General features: G+C 35.1%; 3 protein-coding genes across 6 annotated transcripts in view; 2 read left to right on the top strand and 1 right to left on the bottom strand.

Moving 5' to 3' along the window:
• Positions 1 to 24,827, bottom strand: part of LOC106150923 (small G protein signaling modulator 2) — a 45,204-nt gene that overhangs the window by 14,601 nt on the left and 5,776 nt on the right. For 2 of the 4 annotated variants that reach the window (XM_087019066.1, XM_087019046.1), the window contains exons 3-12: positions 24,631 to 24,706; positions 19,841 to 20,006; positions 19,254 to 19,406; positions 18,265 to 18,332; positions 17,760 to 17,914; positions 15,445 to 15,582; positions 14,906 to 15,033; positions 13,779 to 13,856; positions 11,559 to 11,626; positions 11,154 to 11,318 (exon numbers count right to left, since the gene is read on the bottom strand). In XM_087019066.1, the coding sequence (XP_086875192.1) occupies positions 11,154 to 11,318; positions 11,559 to 11,626; positions 13,779 to 13,856; positions 14,906 to 15,033; positions 15,445 to 15,582; positions 17,760 to 17,914; positions 18,265 to 18,332; positions 19,254 to 19,406; positions 19,841 to 20,006; positions 24,631 to 24,706 (1,195 nt within the window). The remainder of the gene's footprint in view (positions 1 to 11,153; positions 11,319 to 11,558; positions 11,627 to 13,778; positions 13,857 to 14,905; positions 15,034 to 15,444; positions 15,583 to 17,759; positions 17,915 to 18,264; positions 18,333 to 19,253; positions 19,407 to 19,840; positions 20,007 to 24,630; positions 24,707 to 24,827) is intronic. The other 2 variants (XM_087019055.1, XM_087019074.1) reach the window with 2 other exon arrangements.
• Positions 50 to 4,653, top strand: LOC147763994 (uncharacterized). The gene is made up of 2 exons (XM_087019139.1): positions 50 to 622; positions 1,918 to 4,653. Exon 2 carries the CDS (start codon positions 2,411 to 2,413, stop codon positions 3,692 to 3,694), a length of 1,284 nt encoding a protein of 427 aa, XP_086875265.1. The 5' UTR covers positions 50 to 622; positions 1,918 to 2,410; the 3' UTR covers positions 3,695 to 4,653.
• On the top strand, positions 5,963 to 9,646 carry LOC112041363 (uncharacterized). The gene is made up of 2 exons (XM_024074452.2): positions 5,963 to 6,216; positions 7,712 to 9,646. Exon 2 carries the CDS (start codon positions 7,735 to 7,737, stop codon positions 9,388 to 9,390), a length of 1,656 nt encoding a protein of 551 aa, XP_023930220.2. The 5' UTR covers positions 5,963 to 6,216; positions 7,712 to 7,734; the 3' UTR covers positions 9,391 to 9,646.

Genomic DNA, 24,827 nt, shown 5'->3' with positions numbered 1-24,827 from the left:
TTATTATTATTTTTTTTTTTTTATTTATTTTTTTTTTTTGCAGTCAACATGAGATCCATTCCTTTTCTTCTCACTCTAGTGGTTCACTGGGTTCCTGGTCCAAAGAGTCCAAGATAGGTTTAAATAAGCATATCATGAAGAGCCACAACCAAGACACAACTGTATGTCACAGTACACTATTGACATCAGTCCACTGCAGTGAAAATAATCTTTATTCATCTCAACAATCACATTCAGGTCCAAATGAACAGTATGGGTGAAATCTAGCAAAGTGCCCTCCATACAAAATATTTACTTATGTCAACAATTAGCACATGTGTTATGTGTATTTACCTAAAAGTAAAGATAACTCTTAAGTGGAACCCTGTTTTTGTACAAAAGGAAAGAAAATAAACAGTGACTATGGAAATTAGATTAAATGAATAAGATATGAATAAGATCTAAGGTAGAGGAAAGACCCAACTGGTATACGTATAAAGATATACATTTATATGGGTATAACAACCAACTGACACTGAAATGCAGAGTAATGGGCCTCATGACCTAAATTCATTTACTCAAGTGATCCCTATTGAAATCCTGCTGAAGATATTGGTGTGCTAGAACCCTTCATTCTGACAAGGTAGGAACATTATTTAACTGTCTTCCTATTTCCATTAGTCCAACTGTCATTGTCTTCTGGCGACCATTTATAATGCCATCCATTTCTAAGTCCTAATATTTTTACAATTCGGTACAGAGGAATTATCAATTTCACAGTTTGACAACTCTAAATTAAAAATCTATTCCAGCAGCAATCATTTTATGCTCACTTTAGAACAAGTATGCTTTGCATAAAAATGAAATGATTGTGAAAACAAAACAAAGCCAAGATTCGATCAGTGGCTTGAATAATAAGCGATTTTATAACACTTTTATAATGGTTGAAGATTCAGGTGGTAAGTTTTACTTAACATTACAAATGCAAAAGAAATAATTCTGCTGACAAATATTTACCAAGTTGAGGTGTAAGATGATTTTCATATGATTGTTGATGATTTCCGAGCATTGTTATTGGGATATAAGATAATTACTTTACTGTTTTAATATACTTTTGATACAAAATATGTAGGGATTTTCCAAGTTTCCACCTTCAGGTGTAACTCTTCATTGTTGCATCCTATCTAATCAGCTGTCTTGATCTCTGAAGTTATTTCCCGAGAGATAGGCTTGGAAGTGAGTTTACCTGAACTTTGAAATTGCATCCCCAATATTAAACTTGCACTCAGGGGATTATTGATTAGAAACCAAATGCAAGAAAATTTATTAACAAGCAACACTGTAATTTAATCAAACATTCAGTTTTTATGGACTCTAACATGATTCCATTTCACACACAAGTTGGTAATTTGGTCATTAGGATGTGTATCAAAGAGAGGGCAATGTCCTGAATTACTCCCAGAGGAATTATTCACACCCTCCAGCATATAGGTGAAATATTATTAGCACTTTAAATATTCTTCATAACAGAGGACACAATTATAGTATTGAGTCAAGCACCCCAGGTTGAATAATGTAGAAAAATTGAAAAGGGACAAAAGTGGAAAGCAGGTAAATGTTAGATGCATATATTTTTTTCAGGAAATGTAGTTTAAGGAAATTTTATCAAAAAGATTAATTCCCGTTTCATTAGTAATGTTCTCCTATCAGTTCAAAGGATGAACTTGAATCCATTACCATCAAAGTTAATCATATCTTTAGAGATTTATAATATAATTTATTATCTGGATTTGAAATATGTTACCTTATCAATCTCCCAAAGAAAGGCATGAATGACTTCATACTGGAAGAGTTAATCCCGTAAGCTTATTTTTATATCAGAGAAAGTGTCAGATTAACACAGAGTAATTGCTTTTCAAAATTTTTTTTTCTTTGTAGGGAACTGACCATGGCAAAAAAGGCAAGGTTTTGAATGGAATTCAGGAAGTGATTTACTTATCTTATGCCATATATATCATTTGCCGAGAGAAATAAGGCATGAAAAAAGGTACAAGAATTCCTATAATCAAGCAGTGCATATCTTGCATGACACTTTCAAACTGAAGTGCCTATGTGTCAACAGGATCGATCGAGGACAGTGCTCGCCTCATTCCCTGCAACATTAGTGAGTATGCAGTTGCCCATCTCATTTACTTCTTTTTTTAAAAAATCCTGGCAGCTGTGCAGTTCAATTGGATGACATTTAGTTGTAATATTCAGTCAGGAAAATTTTCTTGCCACACATTATGGTCATCAGACTACATAATGGAAAATAGCTTTTTCAAGATGTATAGGAGACAGGTTAAAACATTCTTTGTCTGATTTTCTAACTTCTAAAGCTCTAGTTCCATTTTAAAATTCCACTTGCTCTTGCTGCTTCCTTACTTTAACCATGCCACGAACATCATCTACTAGAAGGAATGCAACTGAGATGTACTGCATGGTTTTTTTCACAGGGTCTCTCATGGAGGCTGGAGATATACATGTCATTCCTAATGCCACCGAGAAAAATAATAACACTGACACTGATGGTCCCAAAAAAGGTGGACAACAATTTACTTTTGCTGAAAGATTCAGCGAAGAAACCCCTGCATCAAAACAGTGTTTTAAAAATGAGTCAGTTACAAAGGAGAAAAATGTGCAAGGAGAATGGCTTTTTGGAACTTCCGATGATGGTGATGGACCTGAGAGACATGATGCCACTGTCAGATGGACTAGTGACCATGACATCAATACTGACCACGCCCAAGACAATGGACAACTCCTAGTTCCATATCAGGAAGAGCATGCTTTCAAACATAGGTCAAATGCAAACCCTGCTCATTCATCTGTGAGCCCTGAATGTGATCACAGCAGTATAGAGGCAGGCACTGGGACAGAAAAGAAAATAGCAGAACACAAAAAAATTCAAAAACCACTCTCTGAGCCACTGATAGCAGAATTCCAGGAAACAGAAAGAGTGGAATGTGAGGAAGTAGATGTAGTAACATCCATTGAGAAAGATGGCAAACATACATGCGGTGCTTCAAATGACATTAAAGGTAATTTTGAAACTTTGCTTTTAGAAGAAATTGAAGAACAGTCAGAAGAGAATGGTGACTTTAAAATAGAATGTGAAATCAGAGAGACAGAAACAAATCACAATCACAGTGAAGGCCTGTGCACAATGTGTTCAATGAATCAAAACAATGAAGTACATCTGGAACAAGAAATGCCTAATCAAAAATCACATAAACATGGGCTTAGAAAAAAGACATTTAGTCTAATCACGAGTCCACAAAAAAGCACCGGCACAAATTCACTCTCTTCTAACGATACAAAAGAAACTACCATCAGTAGCAACAGATCTCATACCAGCCAACTCACGCTAAGTGAGTTTGAAAGCAACAGGGGTTTCTCCTTATTTTCAAGTAAGACTTCTTCAGTTGACAAGGTGAGTCAAAAATGGAACTCTAAACGTCAGACTAAATCAGTTCCTCGTGATGCTATTGATGATTCATCTGGCAAACATAAGTACAGCAAACCAAGTGATCCACCTGAAGTGGATGAAGAGATTGAAAAAAAGAAAGAGAGATGGGAAGAGATGACTTCTGAACAAAATGGAATTGTGAAGTATGCAGGATTAGTGTTTTTTATCCTCCTATTCTTTTTATTGTTATACAAATTTATAAAATAGAACAAATCCGTTTTTTTATCTAGTAAAAAGTGCATCTATATAGTAATAGCAGATCAGCTGAAGTCTCCTTTTTACCTTTTTTGTCTCTCAAACTACAATAATCTGTTGACAACTGTCAGGTGTTAGCAATACCTTAGGGCAGTGGGAAGGTAGTGGCCATAGTTTAAATTTGATTATAACTGTTAAAAGTATATTTTGAAGGCATTTTCTAGCCTTCGGCAATTTCTGTAAAGGCATGTGTGACAGGTATCATATATTGTCAAAAGCACTCCATCAGATGGCAGGACTTGCTGGCCCAGTGGTAATATCCTTGGCTGCCAATCACAGGGGAGTGGGTTTGATTCCCACTCAGTTCTGTTTTTTTTCTTTTATTTATTTTTTAATGTTAAAGTTACAAAACCGTTGACTCAGAATAAAAGTGTGAAGATAAGACTTTCACACAGAATATAGTATATAAAGAAATTCTATAAATAGTGTATACTAATCTCTTATCATGGTTCAATGTTTTATGTGATGGGTATCAGCATGTTTATATTTATTTTAATTTGTAAAGCATGGGATTACTGGCTATCTAAATTATTGATGTTTTACCAATGTATTTCTTTGCTACAAACTTAACATGACAAACAGATGATGTTATAAATGTTGTCAGTGTTATCATACACCATGATTTACAATAGTCCTAGGTAATTAGGCAAAGTTTAATTTTGTGTATTTTTCCAGTGACTGATTTGTTCAGCAATATTGTCCTTGGATGTACTGATAACACACATGGAGTATAATAAAACTGAGATTGAAGCAGTTAAAAAGTTGTGATCCATGTCTATGTCATAACAAAAGGTCAGGGACTTTACAAAGACTTAACTTGTAATATAATGGAATCATGTGTTCTATAACATATTGATACGAACTCACCAATCTAGTGTATTTGCTAAGCATTTTGGATAAGCAAATTTTCTTTAAAGTTTGCAAAAAAAAAAAAAAAAAAAAAAGGAGGGGTTGAGACAATATTTTAAAAGGGTTACAACTTACAAACCTTGAATTACCAACTTACGTGAACAATAGGTCATAAGTAGAAAGTTACAAGAAAACCCCTGGGATTAGCATGGGAATATACAGAATGTACAAAAAAGATGACATTAATCTCAACGAATAGCAATGTGATATTTTCAGCAGATTTTAAAAGCATTTTCTAAGCAGAAAAAAGTGCATTGTGTGCTTTTTGGTCAGATGTAAGAACATATTTCCATCAATTGACAAATGATTTATCTGTACTGTGTTACCAAACATTGCAGATGTTATAACCATTTTGCACTAATTGGCATATACAGTCATGATTAAAATTTTTTGCATGTGTATGAATAAAGAGCTTCTCATCACTATTTCATCAAATCAGGGTAATGTGCATGAAAGACAATAGCTTATGTATTGGGTTTTTATCACTTCTCAATTATACATCAAGCAATAGAAAAACCATCTTGGCTGTATAAGTTCCATCATTTAGCATTAATTCTGATTTAATGCAACAACCAAATTTCCTTAGGTTTAGCAGTAATAGCATCAATGTTGTAATAAGTAAAACAGGATCAATACAGCTTACTTACACTAGAAAAAGCCCCAATGCTTTTGCCGAGTTCCAATCATAACACAGCATTCTCTAAGCATGAATTTTTAACTCATAAAGAAAATCAATATAAAAATCAAGTTGGAGGCTAGTGGCAATAAGCTGCCTCTCTCCTGTCTATGTATGTCATTAATATCTGTGCTTTTTTCTGAACCTTTGGATAATCACTTCAATTTTCTCTCTGTATATTACATATCTCATTAGGTTATGAAATTCTATAGCAATTATTTCAACCAGCAATGTGTAATTTCTTTCCTATTTTCATGAAGAATTGAATCATTAAATCATTGATTTTCTCCCAGTGTTAAAACTCCACAACAAATAATCCAGGTAAAAATCACTAAAAATTTAAATCTTAGTTTGAGCTTTTTTTTCAAGGTCATGTACTATATTTCTGCTTTATTTTCAATATTAAAACATTGGGCATCCTGAAAACATTTTAAATTCAACAATTATTAGATGTCAACAGCAGTCATATATGCTAAGAAATATTGCCAAAAAACTTTCTAATCCCAGAAATAACATCTTAACATAAATATGGCAAACTTAAAAGGCCAGTAATTAAGCTCTTCTCACGGTATACTGGTTACATTACTTTGGTCAACACAAAACCTACTGACGTAGACCTGAGGTTCATTGTTTGGGCTGTGCATTCTATTGGATACACGGATACCTGGCTTTTATCCTGTGTACCATGTGACATGTTGCTGTATAAATACAAGCAAATAGTGAGTCCACCATATTGAATAAAACAGAAAGTTTAGCTGTCAAATTCGCCGTTAAACTCATTTTGGAAGCAGAACATATATATTATGAAGTAATAGAAGAATTTCAAGACGTTAAAATGGATGGAGAGGAAAAGAGAAGCTTGACAAATTCAAAGAAAGTCACTAAATAGGTGAGTGCAGTAAAACCAATATGTGTCCAATATACAGTGACATGAGGAATGCTAGTGTAAAAATATTTCAACTTAAAAGAGGGTGTAATACCTTCATAAGTATTTATAAAACCAAAAAATATGATTCTGCACACTATTGATACATTTTTACTAAAAATTGTGTTCCCCATTTCCTCAGATTATGTAACAGAAATGTTTTGGGAATAAAAATTTAACTTTCACTTTCAGGACTTTCCCTGTCCCCAAAGCAGCTATACAAACAATTCTCATGGCATTGTGTAGCTAGTGAAAAGGGCTATGTTACCCAGCTATAATTCTTCTTAAAATTTGTACTACAAATTTTATCAAAAGTGTTAAATTACACCTGTCGATCTGTCTTCTGGGGATCATACCTCTAGAATAAAAGGGGAAAAAAACAAACACACCATTTTCTTTTCTACCTTTCCACACAACCATTGTAAATTTTGAGACATGTCTCAAATTACACTAGAAACCAATCATGATCACTTCTCAAACACCAAAAAAGCTTCCTGTGAAAACAGTGCTACTGCCAACTCAGCATGTTTACATGCTATCAACCTCCTGTATGGGGTATCTCTTGGTGATTTATCCTGTGTAAATAACTGTCATCTATGGATTGTTAAATTAATCATTTCACAGACAGTTTTTATCTAAATATTTTCGTGCCACCTTATTTTCGGCTCAACTCAAGAGCCTTCCTCAGGACAAACTGGTCATGCACTGATGTTCTAACGCCGAGTTGTAATCATTGATTCATTTGTCATTGATCAAAATTATTGATGAAAATGTTAAGATAAAAACTGTCTGTGAATTGATTAATTTAACAATCCATGTATAACTAACAGGCTAATGAACTTTTTTAAGAAACCGTCATCTAGCTCATTCAAAAAGGTGAAAATACAATCTCATGTAAGTTTTCTATATGCAATATATTTTATACTTTTTCAATAATTAATAATCAATTTTTAAACTCATTACAAAAAATTCAAAATGTTAATACACAGATTATTTAAATTCTTGGATTCTACAATTTAAAAATATTTCCGATGTCCAATAAATATGTCTAAATAAAAGACCAAGAAAAATTCACATTCCCAAGAAAAAGGAATATACAACAGTGACTTGCCAATGCTAAATTCAACAGATCTATCTATCATAAAAATATCTGAGGAAATAGGATTAAAGCTTTCACTCAGTGTGTTGTCATTCAATGTAGTCAATGATGTCTGAATTATCCCCTGGGTGGAAAAGTTCCCCTTGACAGGTTATTATCCCCATGTGGCCTCAGGCATAAAAAATAATGAACCTCAAACTAAGCACACTTTTCCAAATATTTCATTATGAATAAAAATCTATTATTATTATTGATGATTAAATTTGTGGTTAAGGTCACTCTATGTCCATCCAGTTTGTGGTTTTGTGTACATAGTCCACTTTGTCTTTCATAAGTATTCAAGACATGCTTTCATTTCAGGATAAAAGACAGAAATCTTCATAATGCCGAAAGTTGTGCACAAGACAGTTAGAATAGTAGTCAACCACGCAGGGGCTGAAGGTCAAGGTGACAGTCCGGCAGTTACTTACCATCAAGGGCAACAAATTACATACACAGATGCATCAGGAAGGACCATTAACTTACAGGCTGGTTCAACAAAGACGTTTGTGAACAGAAAAACACAGCCAAGAACCACTCACGTAAAATCTAATCAAGTTGTCCCAAGTGTGGAAATGCCTACACCTAGAATAAAAAATGACCAAGTTGCCGTTTCAATTCCAGAAATGGACAATATTTCTACAAGTGACAGAATCATCCACCAAGACCAGGCTGCAGTCAGACAAGATGTCGGTGCAGGCAACATAAGTGCCAGTGACAGACTGAAAAACCACTGTTTTGTCTCTGACACCCAACGGTTATCATACGGAGCAAATCAGGACCAGGCTAACCTTGGACATAAATTAATTACATCCCAGACAGAGAAACCCCTCAACCCATGCATAGCCACCTCATTGGAAGTATTCATGCACTGCGTATTCTTAGCCAACCTTGTATTTACCATAGCGGATATTGCGGTTGATCCAAACTTTTTACATTTTAAAATCCCTGCACTTATCATTGGGATCCTAGAGAACATTGTTCTCCTTGTCATCTATTTCTACCTTAAGTTAAGGTATTACAAAAATAAAAATACTGGAATGACAGAAACATCAGAGGAGGATAAACACAGAAATAAACGCATTCAGTATATCACCAATCTTTGCTACGAATTTCTCCTCTATCCAATCATAATTTTCACCGTTTTTGGACTAGCTGTTGGAAAAGATTACCAGTTTGGTAATGCCTGGCAAATAACTGGTATGATTCTATTGTTCATAGATCTTGTGGACTTATCCATAGTCTATGTAAGCAGAATGTATATGGTGCGAAGACTTGTGAAAGATATGGAACTAATTTTAAATGTGCATGGTTTTAAGGTATCGGAGAGAACAGGCTTCTGTGGTGGAATTCTAACAAGAACGTATATTTGTATTGTGGGAAATTCTTTTTTGTTCGCTGTTATGTTGCTGCTGCTGGGTTTTCAGATTCATGCTGACAATTACATCAGTGAGGATTATTTGTTATCATTCAGATCAGCTTTCATGATTTTGTGCACTGTTCTCATTCCCTTCCTAAGCCTGGTAAACTTCATCCTGGTGAACTACTACTGGATCCTGGAGTGCCTACTCCTCATCAGTAAGTACGCAGCTAGAGATTTTGGAGATGCAGTAGAGGTATACCGAGAAAAATACGGTGAAGCTTTTGCTGACACCCTGGAACACATCATTCTGAACACAGAGGCAAACGAAAGCAGGATACGTGACATTCAACAGGTAGCACCCATGCAGAAATTTCTCTACGGCACTCAAGAATGGTGGATTATTATTCTTGTAATTCTATTTAATACTCTAGCTATGTCAATCCCTGCTTTCTACCAAAGTGACCCCCACTCAGGGCATGGCAGCACATTTGCCATAGCTGCATACATTGTAGTCCTCATAGCATCAAACATCCAGACAGTGGCCACTCTGGTGCTTCTCCTCCTCATTGGGTTTGCCTTCGTGTTCACCATGTTATATGAAATATGCCAGGCATGCTGCTGTAGGCAGACATCATGATATTGATTTCTTTGTACAGAATCTCATCAAAACTGATGCAGCTCAATCGGATGATAATTAATGTGCATCACTCGCCTACGCAGTCTTTGATGTGAGAATCACTTTCAAAGTGCAATTTTTCATACATAGATAAAACATATTTATTTAGTACATGCCAAAGTGATATTGCTTAAAAAGTGTTGTCAAGTTAGTGTATTTTTGTAACTTATTTATACATTCAAGAAAAAATTAATTAAAATGGTAATCTATTGCTTAATTTTTTATTCAATTGTGAGAATGTTTAATAACAGCATGCTACTAATGTTTCAATATCTTAAAGCAGGTCTTACCAAAATGTGCAGAAATAAATAATCAAAATGTATGGATGACCTGGCATAAAGAAAATGATAACAACACCCAAAAACAATAGACACAGATGATGACTATATGTACAGACACACTGTGTCTGTACATAAAAAGCAGGATACATACAATTAAAATAATTCAACAGTAAAAATGCATGCAACAGCTAAAATGAGATGCCATCCACTTGAATATTTTATAATCTTAAAAGAAACCGTTTGCAGCATCAAACCATCATGACATACAATGACCTCATACATGTACTTCCACTCATTAGACTGAGTTTTTGGCCAAAAGGTAAGTCAAGATAAACTTAGTGAAAAACTCCATATAATAGTTCCTGGTCAGTGAAAATATCTGAATTTCTCTCTAAGTATGACAAAATGTCAAACTACAGTCATGGTGCCAATATCTGTCCAATGCACATTGAAGAATGTGTAAACTAAACAAAATATAAATGCAGCTATTATTAATGAGGAGTTGTCCATATCAGAAGCACTAGTTCCATCAACATGAATCAAACCGCACATGCCACAGACTGCATTATGACCATGAGAGTAAAATTATATATTATGGTCAGCTTGTTGTCTGGTATGACATAATATATGGAACTCAAAGTACAAAAAATTTTGATGACACTGGATAAAACATAGGAAGGCCAATTTTGATTAAAAACAAAGAGAATCAGAAAGTTTACTTAAGATTTCTATGCTTGGTCCAGTCTCACCAAGAGTGTAGTAATATGCAACAACACAGATTTTTTCCCTTGAAAATCCCATGGAGATGGCAGTCTGTGCATCTAGACATGGTCATTCCAAACCATGCCAGCAAATAACCTCACCTAGTCTTTTAACTTTTTTTATACCAAATCAATGAATTGATGCAAATGATAATTTATTTCTCATTTTTCAGTTCATTTAAATTTTCTTCAATATTTGACAAAGAAAAAAATCTATGCTAGCATGGGTGTCTCACAGCACAGCACTGGCACATTTCCTGTCTACTTGTGACCGTTCAAAATAGAACACACTACCTAAGCTAACCAGTTTCATAGCTGGACACTGCATACATTTCCACTCACTTACAATGTCATTGAGCAAAATGAGAAAAGAATAAGCTTAAGCCGCATTCAGAACACTGGACTAACTGATCCATGGATCAAATATGGCCAACCAACTACAATGCTTGTTGAGTAATCCCCATGGAGAATCTATTCAGTGTCTAATTGGGAATTAAGCTGCAAGCTTTTTAGTGGGTGATCTTCAGATCTGTTAGTCCACTGTTCTGAATGCACTGTCAGCTTTCCATGGCAAGAAATCAGTCTGATGAAAAAGCACATATAAAACCAAGAATTCACAAACAGAATGGAATTATGTCTTATGGCTCTACAGTACTAGGGAGGACATCAACACCACACCTACCTTTACCTCTTTGTGACCATAGGGGAGGGTCAAGCTGACCATGGGGCAGCAGGCCATTCTCTAGGCAGGACAGGAAGGCCAGCAGATGACCGCCTTTGGGGAAATGTATAGGGGGGTGCTGGACACCATCTTGCCCCACTAGGACCAGGGTGCCACCACTGTCAGCTAAAAATAGTTTTATGCATAAATTTAAGAACTCCACATTTGCTATGGATATAAATATTTTTATGTTTCATACTTTGTTACAGAAAGTATTCCAATTTAAACACTCATATATAGCTTGCCAGGTCTGCTATCTTTTTGCATTTTGAATCTGTATCACTGTGTCTGTACTAAAAAAAAAAAATATTCAAAATGAGCTGAATCTGTTTCATTTTCGCAGTGTAAACAATCAGAAGTACTTACGCTGCTGATGGCAGTGAAGGTAGACTATCTCATCCACATGAATGGCCAAGGCATAGTCCCAGTAGATACTGGAAAATTACACAGAGAAAGCTGTTGCCAGAGGCATTTAAAGCACACAATGCGCACTAGACCTTTGTATTGGAAAAATTAACTTTTCTGGATATTTCAGCGATTCCCTCCTTAATCACAATGTTATACCCTATGCAAAACCAGTATTTAATCTTAGTTACAAAAGTGATTCAAAAACCTTGACTTTCGTTCTTTGAATGGTTTTGGATATGGTATTCTGTGGGAAACTATTTAAATTTCGAGGAAAATAAAATTCAGCATTAAGTTCAAGTGGCCCTTGCGTGCTCTTAAGGTCATGCAATGTTCTTTTGACATTTTATAGGAAAACTCATTTTTCCTGGAAATTCCCTTTATCAAGTCCAAAACCACCAAGAACATAACAATCTATAACCCCTATTCTAAACATACCATCACGCCAACAGTTCATCAGTTTCCATACTCACTGCAAGAGTGATTAAAAATTAAACCAAAAACTCAAAATCAGGTGTCATTTTCTCAATACTTTTGGGTGGTGTATGACTAGATGATTAAGGGAAACTTACTGGCATTTCTAGGAAATGTTTTGCAATGTAAAGGTCTAGTGCTCATTGCATGTGAAAAATATATGAGAGACTAAATCACATTTCTTTTGTTATAAAACAAGCACATACATATAAGGACAAATTACTTCTACTGTTTCCAAATCCATTGCAATATTCAAGGATGAGTCTTACTGATGTAAAAGACTGCAACAAATATAAAACCCATTTTTGCTATGAGTTTGCCTATTCTAATAACTTTTGCATCAGTACCCAGCCTCTATTATTCTAATTATAGATATTAGGTATATATTATTCATTTCTGCTCCCACATTGTTACTACCAAACAGCAAAGGCACTACCATCCAAAGTTAGTCATTAAGGTGGTCATTAAGGTTAAAAATGCTGTTAAAAATCTCCAATAACAAATTTTTCAACTTAAGCTGGAGGAATCCCTTGCTTTTGCCAGATACTTTTCGCTCATAAATTATTTACATTCATAAATTTCATCATTTTTCTTAAATCAAAAAATATGTAATAGAGAAATGACGCAACTGATAATCAAAGCTGCTGATAAAGGAAAAAACATGAGGTAAAAGATTAAAAAAAGAACACCCTTCCCACTAAACCATTTCAGCACCAGATCAAATTCACCTTGCCCAGTAATTAGTCAGTCCCCATCCCAGTAGCCCAGTAGTAAGTTGATTTTACACAGGTCTACTGGATGAATTGTTAAAACTCACAAAATTACCACCTCCTGCGTTTGTACCACCAGCTGGCATTAGACATGACAAATGGATAATAAGATAGGATCAGAAGAGATATCTAATAAATTTTCAATTTTGACCCCCCCCCCCCAAAAAAAAAAAAAAAAAAAAGGTAGAAACTGTGCTGAAAATGTACTTATTGATCACAAACTCTGACAGCATATGGGAAACACTACCGTATAATTGCATGAAGTTTATAAAAAAAAGCACACAGCCCCTAAACCCATAGTTTAGGAAAAAGTGACTTCAGTGCTGGGATTGTGTTGTTCCCTTTTAACTTCTATATTATAACTATATCTGCTTTTCCCTTGGTTAGTGAAACACATTTTAGTCTATGTTTCCTTTTAACTTTTAATGAAATGTCAGTCTCAGTCCTACTAAATGCCAGTTCCTTGATTCCCATGCAACAGACAAGGAGGGTGCAGTGGTTTGGGGCTAATATCAAAGTACCTCCTATGCATACGCTGGTGGCACAATTAACTAATAGATGACTAAGGGACCATTCCCATACCCCTATCATACTAACAGGATTGGTCTGTCTCCGAGGGGATTCTCGCTAAATTGCATTTTACTTAAGTGGCTTAGATGTCTGGCACGTCTACTGCAGCTGCTAAATGTTAGTTAATTACCCCTTAACAACTGCCAGACATCAGAGTCGCTCAAGCAGAATGTTATTTAGCGGGAACCCCAACGGAGATGGGTCGATCCTGCTAGATCAATCTTGGTATGGGAACGTGGTCTAAATAACTTGCACATTGCCCAGCTGATTAGCAGGAGAAGATTACCTGGTGCTGAACTGGTTTAACTTGGTATGGGTGAATGCAACTAAAGAGAAAAACATTAGGAATGGAAAAAATTATACTCACTCCTGTGAACCCCTTTTCTTGAGGAAACGCTTATATTTATGTCTATGAATATGGTTGCTAGCAGAATGATGAGAGGAACTAAAGGGGGGAAACAGATGTGAGTGAGTAAAAAAGAAAACATAAATATCATTAAGACACAAATGCAAAACAAGTTATGAGAAATTTGAAAGTGTTAGCCTGAGCAGGAGGCATGTCATTTCTAGATTTTTGAAAGGAACACTCTTTTAAAAACAGATAAAATTTGCTTTTAAGCTTTAATATTTTACAAAAAAGGTTTTAAAACTTTACAGAACATAAGAACAACTGCTCATTACAACACACTCAGTGGTAATTTGATAAAGCAAACAGAAAATTCTAGACAAAATACACATCACTTCTCTCTGATGGGATTTTACACATCATTTCTCTCTAATAAGATTTTACATTATGTATTATTACCAATCTTTACACCGCCTACATTTAACAGCCATCTAACAATCAGTGAACTTCCACTGAGACATGGTTTGTGCTATGTGATTCCAAATAACATTTGAGGTCAAACAAAATTTCAATATGCGCATGTATGTACTATAAGCATTGCATTCACTCATTCTTACATTCTAAACCATGACAAAAGTATTCCACCAACTCAATATAAAGTTCCCCACCAACCCCTGTTTTACGGTTAAAAAAAGGCTTTAATTGCCACAATTATATCAGTATAACACACTATTTGGATTATCTTTGTGAGCCATGTATGCAGACCTAAATGACATCCACTGCATTTGAACTATACAATATATTGTCAATCACAGAAAAATCACTGGTGCACAAAAGATCTAGGAAAAATGATGTGTATTCTGCTCAATCAAATAAAAAATAGAACAAATGTGCACAGTCAAAGTGTGCAGAATGAGTCAATCACAAAGACTAACAACTAACAATAGCATGATTAAGGAGAATAATCAAAGTACCACATTCATTTCCAATTGACAACATTCAAAAGAAAAAAAAAGCAAAAGGTAATACATGAACAACATCAGTTTTCAAATATCAAGGATTTTTTTCTGCGCTGATTCATTGGTAAATGACTAAAGACAAGAGGGGCATGCTTTATGATCAATCATTTCAGTGTATCTGTAGGTCACCTTTTATCCGTGTCTTCCTGAGTGTTCTGTCCACCACCCATCAGTTGATTGGGTGTCCACTTGACGGTCAGTCCATCTGCAGACTGATGAAGAGACAGGTAGCCAGGCAAGGGCTGTGCATCTTCTTTCTGCAGGCAAAAACATACTATAACATACAAAGAATTTCTTTTTATATCAAATCAGTGAGATTGAATGAATATCAATTCGGCACGATTCTCAGACTTTTGAAGTGAAATAAAAGGCCTTATAAAAGTATCAAGGTAGATGCAATAATTGCAAGATTAATGACTCTCCGCTGCAATTGCTTTCAGGTATGTATATTGAAATTTATCAGTATTCTGCTGGTTTGTAACAATTATGCAGCTTTGGGTTAGATTTCTCAAGACGGGCTCCTTAACAATTTTCAAGTAAAACTGTAAGAACTGAGCACTAAAAAAATTAATATACAATTTGCCGGGTTTATCATAGCATAAAGAAACTTTTAAACAAACACTGTTGTCTTATCAAATGATACCATATAAAACATATTGAACACATACTGGCTGAACATGGACATTATTCTTTCCATACAGGAGAAGCACCCTGGAATTCTGATGAAGAGATTCTACATATTCTTTGGCCGACACTGGAGCTCCCCTCATGCTCTCCTCACTGCTGCTACTGGTGTGTCTCCGGATCTAGAAGAAATATAACTTTTATTAAAATATTGCATTATGATGGGCATGGGCCAGAAAGAATTGCCTTTTTTCTTTCTTTTTTTTTTTTCTTTTGATAATTCTTTCACATTTTTTTATTTTCAAAAATATAAGGAATTAACTGTGAAGTATAATGATAAAGGTTTCAAGAACTTCCAAAGCCTGTGCATATAAATGATCATTCTACAGCACTTTATCTCTTTGGTGCAATTATCCAACAGGTGACTCATTCACTTTTTCAAATGTACGGTTGAATGCACATTTTCCAGCTTTATAAATCCGCCTGACAGAAGTTTTATCTAAAATAACACAACATATACTTGGAGCTTTGGCACAGATATTTCACTCTTGAACATCATGTTTAAGGTCATGACTACATAGCTGAATATGCAAAACAATCAACCTTCAGCATGAAGGTCATTTTAAGATCACTTCAACTTTGGGTCCATACATCTAGTAAAAAGATTTCCTATATTAATGGCATGTGTTTACAAGTGTTATATATTTAAACATATAGTTGGGGTTTTCTTCTTCTTGTTCTCTTTTCTTTTATCTTTGAAATTTACCTTGTTATGGACATTTTCCCCAATATTCTGCATGTTTATGTGCACTATTGTAACTTTCTTTCTTCTTGGTATAAAATTAAACTTCTTTTTCTGATCTATTATGAAGAAACTGTTATTTCTTGTTCTTGCCTTCCTGGTCTTTTTTCTGTGGAATTTCACACAACAAGTGAAGATCTCTTCAAATGAACTGGCAAACTGACTGAACATTCTGAGGTTTTCTATGCCAATAGTCTTTCACTCAACCTATTTTAACTGTTTAACAAATTCACCTCATACCCTTATTCACTTTCCTGTTAGCAGAATTCCCAATATTTCTCAACTTCAGTCATTTTAATACCATGAACAATATCAACCCAAGGTTGTACTAAGTCTCAAATCTTCATTTCTGCACTACTCCCATCATGTAATTCTAGGACATGACATTAAAATCCCCTGAATCCATCCAATTTTCCAAAACAACTTGACAGTAAACATCAAATTTCTGCTCATTATCTTTATAATGGAGCTCTGTCTACTGATTTTGCCCTGTGATCCATACAAACATGCAGAGTCTATCCAAACCACAAATAACACTTTCCATCTCTCTTCTCCAAAGTCACATCAACATCATAAGTAATGCACACCAACATGCAGGTGCCGTCAGCTTCTGGTAGTCTAACTAATCACTATATGCAGAATATACAAACTGTAAACTTTCATAGGTAAAGTATTAATTGCTTATACAGCTGATTTCATTATATTTATAAAGTTGTATCAATATTTAAAATAAGTTGAGCGAAGAAGTATATAGCCCTATTAGCAGCTTTGTGTCAACTTTATTCTATGTCAGATCAACCAATGCTTCTCAAAAAGCCTACTTCTTGCATACAACATGTTGTTGCAAGCAAGTAATTATCTGAAAGGAATCCTATTGAAATTATTTTCTTCGGTGTAAACCAGTACATATAATTGGCCCTGTGTCTCTCTATTGCCGTCACCTGGCCTCTACACACACGAGCTTAGTACTGAAAACAGGACATGGCAGCAGTGACAGGCTGCTATATTTAATGACTGAAAATTGGAAGTTTACCATTTCTACACTGAAAATTTCATTCAGAAGAGTCTGAAAACACTTTTTATATGACAAAATGCAGCCAAAACAGGTCTCCTTAATCATAAATAAATAAATATACAGACAGACAAGCTTTCTTTATGGAAAAAGAGCAGAAAAGTAACCTCAATAAACTGATGCCCTTCACATGTATAACAAGGTTCTAATAAGCAAAACTCTATTAAGAAGTAATGTAATTCTTCTCTGCATGTAAATAATTCATGTCATGTAGGAGGCTTAACAGGTAAACTGCTATTAGGTCAGCAGTGCCAATGACTATGAGCAATGACATAATAAACAATGAGAGCATGCTGTTAGGTGTAGCATCATGACACAACCAAGAGTCACACCAGTGTGCTAACCCTAATGGCATAATAAATGGTGCCTAGGCATAATGTGGACAACCCGCCACAATGTGGTCACTAGGAACCTGAAAATTACATGTGATTTTATGAAAAACTGTGCTGTGTTACACCACGTGAGATTTAAAAACAGCTATATACCTGCAGTCCAGGCCTCTTTGGGGAGTCTGGCCTGGTAATGTGGTGATTGCCTCCACTGTGGATCCTGTGTCTTTGCACCAGCTCATCTGCAGGCGGGTCTGTCCACAGATGGTCAGTGGTTTTCATCTTGGTATATTCCAGGGCACAGGGACCAACTAAACACAAGCATGGAGATATGAAATTATCGCAGGTCACATAGTACCAGCATCATAACATGCAATATTTAAAGATCTGGAGGTGTGGTATGACTGCATGTTATATGAAAGGATAATGAAATACAGAAGTGATTGTATTTCTATGGAACATCTTTTGCAATAATTAATTCATTAATTTTTTCCTCAGTTGAGTAATTTCTCATGATTCATCCTCACATGCTTTAATAACTAATATGAAATGGCAATTAAAATACACTGACTGGATAATAACAATATGTAATTAACAACTCTAAGAAAATAACCCAAACAAAAAAAAAATTAAGCAAAACATCAAGGAAGCCAACCATTACCTAAGAGAGAGGAGAGAATAGGTCCATCACAACCATCAGCTATTAATGCCCACTCCTCATAATATTTACTGGAAAAACAATTTAACATTAGACAAGCTCTTCCTAATAAAACTCATTGTAAAAATAAATAAATAAATAAATAAATAAATAAATAAATAAATAAATAAATAAATAAATAAATAAATAAATAAATAAATATTGCCCAAAGGTGCATTTTGTTAGTCCTTGTAGTTTGTGAGGAGAGGCTATTATAAGTTATAAGATGTGACTGAGAAGGGGGAATGTACGGCAATAAGGAGGGCAAATCCTAAGCAACTTAACACTGGTGGCACTATAAATCATTCATCTATTCATAAAAGGTTTCAAGGTAGAAAACCAAATAACATTTAGTATATTTTCATTAAATAACTAGTTGTCTGAAAATCATGTTTGCAGATATTCTGGAATGAAATAACAGGGTTTCTATAATGTTACAGCCCCTTAAAAGTCCAGCATTTAACAAAAAGTTGCAATGTTAGAGGGTACCTGTGTATGTAATCTTGCAGTCCAATAATGCTCACTTATGTTAATTAATAACGATTGTTCATACATACAAATAAACAAAACATGAGAATGTTCTGCATAAGAAAAGAGAGAATAACAACAACAAAAAAAATCATTCAGGAGATGCTTCGTATTTACTCCAAAAAGAGGGCATTTAAGCAAATGGGCTTTTAGAATAAGTGGCAGACTTAGTTATAAAACTGAATAGTTTTCCATAATGTCTGCATGACAATCTTTACTAAGGAGTTTCACAAGATAAACATGTACCCCAAAAATGAAAGACTGCATGCCAGTTTTCAAATAATATATATGTTATCTTGGAAGAGAGGAAATAACCATCAATCCACCCGGAACTCAGAAAAGATACACCCCATTAGCCACGTTTCAAAATCAATACATTCATTTAATATCTTTTATGAGCATAACTTTAAAACCAAGCTGCTTACTTCCAGTTTTTGACAAGATAGTCTAAAATCTTGGCCAGCTGTTTCTCAAAAAGAGCAATCCTGATCCACAAGTATTTGGGGTTGTAAATACCACTTGGTTTCTTTACACTCTGATTTCTGTTGCCATCTAAAGTGAGGGAAATGGATGATTTTCTGAAATATAAATTTGATAATATAACTGTTATAATAACATATACTAAAAAGGCTTTAAACTGTAAATGGCAAGTAATACGAAAATACAAAATACATATGAAAACAATGTTCTTCTGTATACATTCTAATTCATCTTTAACTTGGACTAAATTTAAAAAATACATTTGTTTTGAGGTCTGTGTTATAAAAACATTTTCACACACTTTCTTACTATAATTTCATTAAACCCATCCACAGATTCCAGTATTCCCTAGGTTCATAAATATCATAGCAGATGCAGAGAACACATAATATAACTGGTCACTTCCCTGAGGTATTACACCTACTTGTGCACATCTGACCAAATGTTCGCATGTATGCATGTTACTTTGTGTGCATGAATTTGCGCATTGTGTGTGTGTTCAAATGTATGTAAGTGCCAGATTGAATCTCACTTGGATGCTTCATGCAGATTTTCTATTTCACTGTAAGTCTTCATGACATGGGCCGCTGGTTCAAATCCCTTGGCAACTTTCTGGAGCAGCGCAGTAGTGGTGCTCAGCTTAAAGAGACCTAGCGCACGTTTCTTGAGGCCATGCAGAAGACAAGCTTCCACAGCTCCTGGAAACAAATTAAAACTGTAATTTGTTATTTTGATTTGTGTGGAAACTCTTTGAGGTTTCCAGCCAACTCCATGTAAATGTTTATAAATATGCCCTTTTAATGAACAAGACAGCACACGCTGTCAAATGACCAGAACTATATAAAGTGAACATCAACAGCAAAACAGGCCAGAAGTCTGTCACTTCTGAAAATGCAAAGTTTTGTAAAAGCAAAAAATTCACAAAAATTGGAATAATTTGAAAAAAAGTTATGTAACCAAGATGAGTTATTACTTCAACTTAGGGTGAATTTTATATATATTACATAATTTTGTTGATAATAACAAGGAAGTGCACTGAATACCCTCATTGCCAATTTCGACATATAAATATTATACAATGCTTAACTGCATAATCACCACCAAATTTCAATAAAGTGGACTAGCAGTAGCTACTGCAGGGCCTAATAACCAAGGGGACGCAAACTAACATCTACAAAACAATTTGTGTAAAAGCAAAATTCCACAAAAATGGGCCAAACATCCAGATCATCAATATCCAACTTTCATAACCCTGGAACACTGAAACGTGGAGCACTTCTAAATATTATGTTTATGAAATACAGCATGCAATCTCAAAATATCTATTAAAAAATAATGACCACGCCTCCCCCCCCCCTTGATCTTGTAGGGTACCCTTGTGACAGCCATTCTATCACGTTCACTAAACACCCCTCCCTCTAATCTACACAGTTTGTATTCCCGAGAAAGCTAATAAGCCAGCCTCTGAATGGTTCAGTAATTGTTCTATCGACATCACACATTAATTCATACAACAATCTGATGCCTCAGGCTCTCTGAGTGCCTGGGTGAAGGTAACAGTGTCAGCTCTATCAAGGGACTTCACTTAAACTGCCATTGATTTCTATTGATTTTTTTTTTTTTTTTTGCATGTACCTCAAGACCAGACAAAAAAGCACAATTGATAAGGGTTTTAACAACCAAAATTTAACTTCGGGCAGTTGTAACCTGATTGTAGATACTCATTACGAATCTGTTTCTGTAATCACAATAAGCATCGTGATGGGGATGGGGAGACCTCAATGAATTATCATTATTGATTTAAAAAACTACAACATTTTTAAAATAAATTATAGCTATTATCATATGTATATCTGATCTTGTTAGTAAGTTAAATTTGATAAATTTTACTTCGTTAATGTGTAAAACAGAAATTATGTTAAGTGAACAAGGATCTTCTTCTTCATGTGCCACCACCGATTCGGTGTTTGACGAACGCTGATATTTTGCCAAAGGGTTCTATTTCTCGCCCATGACCAGAGGTGTCTTGTTGGTAATTCAAAATTGTCAAGAAAGGACTTTCGTTGTCTGCCTCGGGCACTTTTGCCAGGTATCCTACTGCTCAGGCTAAGATCTTCTAATCCCTCTTTTCTGATGCAATGTCCCAAGAACTTCAGTTGTCTTTCTCTGACAGTGTTGAGAAGCCGTCTTTTTTGATCAATCTGTTTAAGGACCTCTTCATTTGTAACATGCTCAATGTACTCACAGATAAATACTGCCAATGCTTATGTACTTAAAAACAGGTCTCATAAACAGAGTAGGCATTTACTAACACTACCCACAGATCTTTCAGCACCAACACCTGCATTAACTACATAACCCACTAATTAATCAACACACCTTAAAAGTAATTACTACAACCAGAGTGATTCCTAGCACTAACATTCATCCCTTTTTGTAGTGCTGGTCAATTTGTGGGTTATATGGTTAATATGGATATAAGTGCTAAAAGATCTGCGGGTAGTGTTAGTAAATGCCTAATCCGTTTATAAGGCCTGAATAAGGAAACTTGTTAATTTGTCCTTTCAGGATCTTACAATATTTCAATATAACAGCATTTCAATATAACAGAGGTGGAGCATATTGTGGTCATTTCCCTCTAGACCTTCAGTCAAAGCTTGGGATGTTCACAGCATCAACTCTATTTGTAAAAGCCATGTTCAGCAATGTGGTCTACATCTTCTGCAAGCTATTTAATGCACATTGGCTTCAAATTGATTTTTTACAGAAGGGAAGAGAGGGTAAAGAAAAGAGAAGCCTCTGGTTGTCATAAAATATCTCAGCACCTAATAACAACAGATATAAAAGAATTTACAAGACCACAGCTGATATTGACTCTAAGCTGTAGTGAGAGCGCTTTGATAAAACTGAGAACTAATGGCTTACTAAAAGGTGGCACAAACTACTTAACCCATTGATGGGCAACCATTTCCCTCAGTAAAAATAAAGATGCCTGACAGTTTCAAGAAAAATATTTTGCTCTCAAAAAATGATTCTCACATTCATACACACTCTCTGAAGTGTACTTCTGTGATATTCACAGTGTCACTGAAAAGTATATGTACTGATAGCAAAAGTAAGGGACAAGAACCTGATGGAATTTTCCATTAAATCAATAAACTGCATGAGCTATAGTAGCTGTCTTGAAATCTGACCCATGAATAATAACTACAAGGAGAAACTGAGGATAAATGGATTATTAATTCAGCTCCATTTAACAGCATTACTTAAAAGTGCTGTGGTTTTTAGAAATCGAAATGGCAACGTATTAGGATATCATTTTTGATTAACCAAATTCCTGGAAATATTAGAAGGTTCCCACCCACTATCTCAGGATCTCAGAGACAATATCTCAGGATCTCACAGCAGTTTTCTCTCCATGAATGATTACATAGTCATGGATTACAAACAATTATCATTACATCACTTTTAGTCATAAAAAATGTGCTGATAAAATCTCCCTTTCCTAGATGCTAAATGCCATTATTATGCCATTACGTTAAATACAGGCTGGGGCAGCCAGCAACCTGGTCTTTAAAATATGTTTACTTTAACTGATATTTCTGTAAAGTTTGAGAATCCAATAAGTATTATTCTGAGATTTCCTTAATGGTACCACAATAACAGCCACTATTCAAAGGCTGCATTGATTTCCATGAAAGAGCCATGACTTATGAGTCAACGTTGGGTTTACAATCTGCTCACTAATACCAAAAGTTAATCACTGCTCACATTCATCACAGAATAATACTTTTATTTTCTTCATCTAAAAGCCACGAGAGAGTTGAAACAGCTTCAATATTCATGTTTTCATTGCTTCTCAATACTCCAAAAGTCTTTTCTTCAAAATGTGCTCTTCAATTTCTGGGTTCCGAGACAATTTTGTAAATGCTAAAGCAAACTAGAAAAGCACTCTGAGAGCGCAGACCTCTGCTAAGGCAGCGATTTTTGATTATTATTGATTATTGATTGATTACTGATCCGGATCACTACCAAAAACTAATCATTTCTAAGTTAACCCATTTCCCACCTACCCTGAAAATTTCATCAAAATCGGTCTATAACTTTTTGAGTTATGTTGATGACAAACAAACAAACAGACAGACAAACAGGGGGGAAAAGATAACCTCCTTGGTGGTGGTAAAAAACAGCATTTATTCCTCTTTTGTGAACACTGGCATAAATTAAAGTATACAGCATCCTTCATAATACGGATCAGATAAAAAAAAAAGCACGCTCTACAACATAGTATTATACACATGATAATACAACCAGATCACTTCTAAACACTCGTGTATACACTCAACATATCGAATGGTATTTCAAGTTTCTAGGTTTCAACAGATAAAGTAAGTACATAGGGAGTGATAGGGACCATTATTGTACTTACTATAGATTGATCTATCTCTGATGGGATTCTCGCTAAATTGTAATCAACTTAAGCGGCTTAGATGTCTGTCACACCTACTGAAGCTGCTAAACGATAATTAGCAGCTTCAGTAGGTGCTCCAGACATCTAAGCCACTTAAGCTGAAAGCAATTTTGCAAAAAAACCCTTTGAAATAAATCAATCCTGTTAGATCAATCTAGGTATGTGAACCCAGTCATAGTTATTTTTAACTCAATTCACAATAGCCATCTGGACCACAGTTATCACCTAACCACAGTTTCTGTTTCGAATGTACATCAAGGACCCACCACACAGTGAATGCACTGACAGCACTAAACCCACCTTGGGACTTGGGCTCTATCGCATTCTACACACTCTCACACACAGCAGATGATATACCTAATGTCCTACGGTTTTCAGCCAGTAGAATCCAATCTCTTATCTTTTGTGCAGTGTGTGTGTGTGTGTGTGTGTGTGTGTGCGTGTTTTTCATTAGTAAATAAGTAGCAGTAATATCATTTACTTTTACTCTCAAATAGGGCTGTACTACGGGACGCAGAAAGGACGCCATCCAGTGTAAAGTGGGCTTTAACAGGTATGATTGGGGAGGCCAATATTTTGACCTTGTTGTTTTATTTAGTGTGAACATAAAAAGGCAAGTTTTGGACACTGGTAATAACAGAATTTATTGGATCAGGTTTTATTTTTTAATGTGAACTGGACTTATATCTGCTCCAAGTATGAATTTAGAAATGTGTAACACTAAAGGTATAATTTCAATTCCATATCTAGATCTAATTTGCATTAAAAGTAAAAATGTCTTTGGATTAACCTCAACTGGCATTTTTTCTTTTATTTTAATTTTTAAATTCATTGACCAGGTGATAACTTACCACTAAGAGACATGATACTGCTGCTCTCCTCATGGACAAACTTTCTGGTTACAGCTTCTTCCATGAGCTGTTTCACCTGGAATATTAAGAAAATGCAGATGTGAAACCAATTATGCTTTTTTGGATATTTTGCTTAGAAGAATCTTTTTGGGAAATATGCCTCTTTCTATTTATGAAACACTTCAAATAACTAGGTT

The sequence above is a fragment of the Lingula anatina genome, chromosome 1 (assembly GCF_051362555.1).
Source record: "Lingula anatina isolate TDL-2025a chromosome 1, LinAna3.0, whole genome shotgun sequence".
Lineage (NCBI taxonomy): Eukaryota > Metazoa > Brachiopoda > Lingulata > Lingulida > Lingulidae > Lingula > Lingula anatina.
Note: the sequence above shows the minus strand (reverse complement) of the source record. Positions and strands in the feature narration are given on the sequence as shown.

Excerpts from the sequence above, each read along its gene's own strand:
- LOC112041363 (XM_024074452.2), top strand. The coding sequence starts at position 7,735 with ATGCCGAAAGTTGTGCACAAGACAGTTAGAATAGTAGTCAACCACGCA.
- LOC147763994 (XM_087019139.1), top strand. The coding sequence starts at position 2,411 with ATGCCACGAACATCATCTACTAGAAGGAATGCAACTGAGATGTACTGC.